The sequence below is a fragment of the Triticum dicoccoides genome, chromosome 4B (assembly GCF_002162155.2).
Source record: "Triticum dicoccoides isolate Atlit2015 ecotype Zavitan chromosome 4B, WEW_v2.0, whole genome shotgun sequence".
NCBI classification, from domain to species: Eukaryota; Viridiplantae; Streptophyta; class Magnoliopsida; order Poales; family Poaceae; genus Triticum; species Triticum dicoccoides.
This window is the reverse complement of record NC_041387.1, coordinates 139,637,625-139,642,413: the sequence shown is the minus strand read 5'-3', so window position 1 is coordinate 139,642,413 and position 4,789 is coordinate 139,637,625. Positions and strand designations below refer to the sequence as shown.

General features: G+C 44.5%; 1 protein-coding gene across 1 annotated transcript in view; it reads right to left on the bottom strand.

Moving 5' to 3' along the window:
- Positions 1 to 333: 333 nt before the first annotated feature.
- The window catches only part of LOC119295483 (stress response protein nst1-like), a 9,036-nt gene continuing 4,580 nt past the window's right edge, over positions 334 to 4,789 (bottom strand). The window contains exon 3 of the mRNA XM_037573908.1: positions 334 to 704. Coding sequence (XP_037429805.1) covers positions 521 to 704 — 184 coding nt within the window. The 3' untranslated portion in view covers positions 334 to 520. The remainder of the gene's footprint in view (positions 705 to 4,789) is intronic.

Here is a 4,789-nt window from a genome sequence, read left to right as displayed (position 1 = left end):
CAAGCTGATCCTCCAAATGGACGCATGCAGACCAAGCAGTGACTTACTGGATAAGATGCACCAAAGCAGATAATGCCCACAGCACTTGACCCTGCAGCAATTCCTCTCCCCTGGTTTCACTCCAGCTCCGCATCCATTACCGTTTGCAGGGTATGACAGCAACAGCCATGCTTCACACGGACTAATATCTAAGATTCAGTGTTCAACCAAGCATGCGCGAAAAGAAGAAGAAAATATATGGTCAGCAACCAACAATTGACTCCGGGTAACCCGATGATCTCACTGGTCACTCAAGAGGATGAACATGCACAGCGCCGCAAGTGCGCAACGAGATAACCCAACCATTGCATTGCATTGCATTGAATCCACCAAAAAATGCACCAAACAAACGTATCAGGCGAGAAACCTAACACGAATGCATAAAGCGCACAATGTTAACAGGTGAGTGCTTACTAAATAAGACGGCTATGTTTCGTTTTTCGCATAAGGGAATACAGTCCGGTCCGACGCCTATGTCTCCTCAACTCCCTAGACTGGAAGGAGGGAGCCTTGCTTCGCCCATAACTTCTATGCTGTCCCTTTTCTTATCAAACGACCAGACTGATTGTGCATTTGGATTTGTTGGAAATAAACCAGCATGCCCTCCAGTTGGCGGCGACCGGATTGGACTAGCTCCCTGGGGTCCATTCGGCACCAGCTGCTCCCTGCATTAATCATAACGAGCCATGAGTTCCAACTCTAAGAAGTAATAAAATACACAACAAAAACTCCGAGATAAATTAACATGTATATAGCTCTGGGTAACATGCCAATACTCGACAACTTTAACGGAAAAAATGAAGAACATCAGTTGTAGTAAGTCTGTTACTCCTTGCCAAGACCAACATTTTAAACATCAAATACAACAACAACAACAACAACAACAAAGCCTTTAGTCCCAAACAAGTTGGGGTAGGCTAGAGGTGAAACCCATAAGATCTCGCAACCAACTCATGGCTCTGGCACATGGATAGCAAGCTTCCACGCACCCCTGTCCATAGCTAGCTCTTTGGTGATACTCCAATCCTTCAGGTCTCTCTTAACGGACCTCCCATGTCAAATTCGGTCTACCCCGCCCTCTCTTGACATTCTCCGCACGCTTTAGCCGTCCGCTATGCACTGGAGCTTCTAGAGGCCTGCGCTGAATATGCCCAAACCATCTCAGACGATGTTGGACAAGCTTCTCTTCAATTGGTGCTACCCCAACTCTATCTCGTATATCATCATTCCGGACTCGATCCTTCCTCGTGTGGCCACACATCCATCTCAACATACGCATCTCCGCCACACCTAACTGTTGAACATGTCGCCTTTTAGTCGGCCAACACTCAGCACCATACAACATTGCGGGTCGAACCGCCGTCCTGTAGAACTTGCCTTTTAGCTTTTGTGGCACTCTCTTGTCACAAAGAATGCCAGAAGCTTGGCGCCACTTCATCCATCCGGCTTTGATTCGATGGTTCACATCTTCATCAATACCCCCATCCTCCTGCAGCATTGACCCCAAATACCGAAAGGTGTCCTTCTGAGGTACCACCTGGCCATCAAGGCTAACCTCCTCCTCCTCACACCTAGTAGTACTGAAACCGCACATCATGTACTTGGTTTTAGTTCTACTAAGCCTAAACCCTTTCGACTCCAAGGTTTGTCTCCATAACTCTAACTTCCTATTTACCCCCGTCCGACTATCGTCAACTAGCACCACATCATCCGCAAAGAGCATACACCATGGGATATCTCCTTGTATATACCTTGTGACCTCATCCATCACCAATGCAAAAAGATAAGGGCTCAAAGCTGACCCCTGATGCAGTCCTATCTTAATCGGGAAGTCATCAGTGTCGACATCACTTGTTCGAACACTTGTCACAACATTATCATACATGGCCTTGATGAGGGTAATGTACTTTGCTGGGACTTTGTGTTTCTCCAAGGCCCACCGCATGACATTCCGCGGTATCTTCTCAAATACAACTTGTAAATTCCAATAAGCAGCATCTTATGAAATTGCAGCACAGCCAACCATAACACAGGATGGGAACAAACTGCCTAAAACTAAAAAGTGAATGGTAAGGATTTATGAGGTCATATTTTCAATTCATAGAAAACCACACTACTTGTAGTACAAGGTAACAAGTCCCAAGTGCAATATAGGGCACTCACTTGCACCTCTGCAATCCGCATTCAAGAATGCAGAAGTTACTGTAGACTAAACCCGTTTAAATGCAAGGTCCAACTAGTCCATGAGACTTAGGGTATGTTTGGTTGGTGCCAAAAAATTGCCGTGCCATTCTTTCTTTTCAGTCTAATTATTTGGAACTTGGTTGCCAATGGAACACACCAATCTTTCTCACAGGTTCCTACCAAACAGTGGCAAAGTGAGGGTGCAAGAATCCTTGGCCAAAAAATTGACAAATATGTGTTACGAGCTTACGGCTACATTGGGAACCAGCTACATTGGGAATCAGCCAAACACAAGTTGTTTCAAGATATTCTCTAAGCAATAGCATGCATACAAGATGAAAAGATGAACATCATCTATTGCAAAGAACACAAAGGATGCACGACCGGATCCTCTTGTATATTCTGCTGCACCTAGAGAATGGCATGCCCTACACAAAGTGAATAAATCTTCCAATAGAATGGTTCCAGCTAGAGAAAAGACACCATAGAAAATAAACCCTCTCATACTAGCTTCAATACCAACCACTGAAAAAAAATAGCACGCTATAGCGTGTAGAGAACCGTCTCGCTAAATAAATCAGTGTACAATGTCTCGCTAATAGCGTATTAAGGGGCGGGGCTATTTTGTATAGCGCGCTATTTTTGTTCTTGATACCAACGCAGTGTTTTTGAGTTTTTGAACTGTTCTGGATTTGGTTCCCACAAGGAAGCAATCAGTGACCCCCAATTATCAGTTTCACCTACCCAGCAGCCTTGCCACCCTGACCTCCAGATCAGAAAACCAGCAAAGGAAAACAGCAAATGAACAAAATATAGCTTATCTCTGGTCCCAACATTTAGAAAGTGTGTACAGAAACTAGTTTAACATTTAGAATAACTACAGGTTGTGAAAGAAAAGTACAGGTCTAGAAGCTAGTTTCTGGATATGGATGCGAGGTCTGGAGGGATGCAAGCTGACAGCGAGATAGAAACCATTTGCTAGGTACGGATCGCATGCATGACGGCCAACGCCAGCACCAGGCATGCATAACAGCCAATGGGATGCATATGTAAGTATTTATCACTTTGGAGTTGATGGTTGATTGGGTGGCTCCGGCATGGAACTAAGGGTTACCAGCAAGGGGTTTATGAGTGGTTCAGCGGCTCCATGTGCGCTTGCCCGCTCCAGTTCATTTCTCCTGCCAACATTGGCCAAATCATTGGCAATGATAACCTTGGCTAAAATTTTGGTTAGCCAAATTTTTGGTAGGGTGAACTTGGGCTCAAAGCAAACATACCCTTTGTTTGAAAAGTTTCTGCCAGTTGGACAGCCCTTACCAAGGACTCCATCTTGAACCAAATCAAATGTTAACAGTAAGAATGTGCGCATTTTGGTGTATCCTGGCAGCACCTCCACGACTTGATTTTTCTGACAAAGGCACGTCCAATCCATGCAAGCCAGGAAACAAAACTAGCTATCACCTTCAAATATGGCTCATCCAAATGAAGGCCCAAATATATGAAGGTAGCCAATCGCCACTAATGACTACTATCATTTGTAAGAATCCTATACATCTAGAATTTTGAAAGCTTAGTTTATGCAATTAATTTCTTGAAGGTCACACAATCAATCCACAAATAACATATATAAGCAATGATATATCCCCGCTAAGACGATGGTTATGCCAGATGGATTCATCTTGATCTTTGGGGTGTAACGAATTTCATTTATTTGACCTAGAATCCGGTATCAAATATTAGGCCTCCTTTCGTTTAGAAGAATTTTGTAGGAATTCTGAAGGATAGGAATTTTGTAGGAAAAATTCCTTTGGAGCCCTTTGGTTTGTAGGAATGGATTCCTATTCCTATGTAGGATAGGAACCAATCCTTCACATTTCAAAGGAAAAAAAAAACATTAGCCTAGACTCAATGGAAAAATCCCTATCTTATGAATCAAGTGCCATCTCTTTCCCTATAGGAATTGAGATACGTGCCATCTCACTTCCTATGGTTTTCCCATTCTTATGATATTCCTATCCTATGAACCGAAGGAGGCATTAACATATTCCAACATCTAAACTGAGCATATGCAAGTACTTTACTAAACGTAAGATTATGGCATCCTTACCAGAGGCAGACCGGTAAAGTAAAACTAACGACATAACAAATATATAGTTAAAAAATGCTAGCAACCAGTGTTTTAAAACCATCAGTACGACGCCATTATATCGTCATTATACCGGTGTGGCGACCCTCTACCTCGAGCCGTCCACCCTCACGATAAAAATACCCTGTGGCATCTGCCATAGGGTGGTGTCACCATGGCATCCAAATGGCAAGGGGCATGTCGCCTTGCCCTGAATTGGACACCATAGGCAGGGCCCGAGCTGGGAGGGAAGCCTGGACCTGGATTTCTGGCGTCTGGTCAGTGGGGGAACAGTCCAGAAGTAGGGAAAAGAAACTGTCTGCGGAGAGAGGGAGGGAGGCGGCCATGATCAGGAGAAATTAGGTGCACCTGGTCTTCTCCGGCAGCAGCTTGGCAGTGACTCTCCGCTAACCTCGTCTCCTACTGCGACCAGCAGCCCTG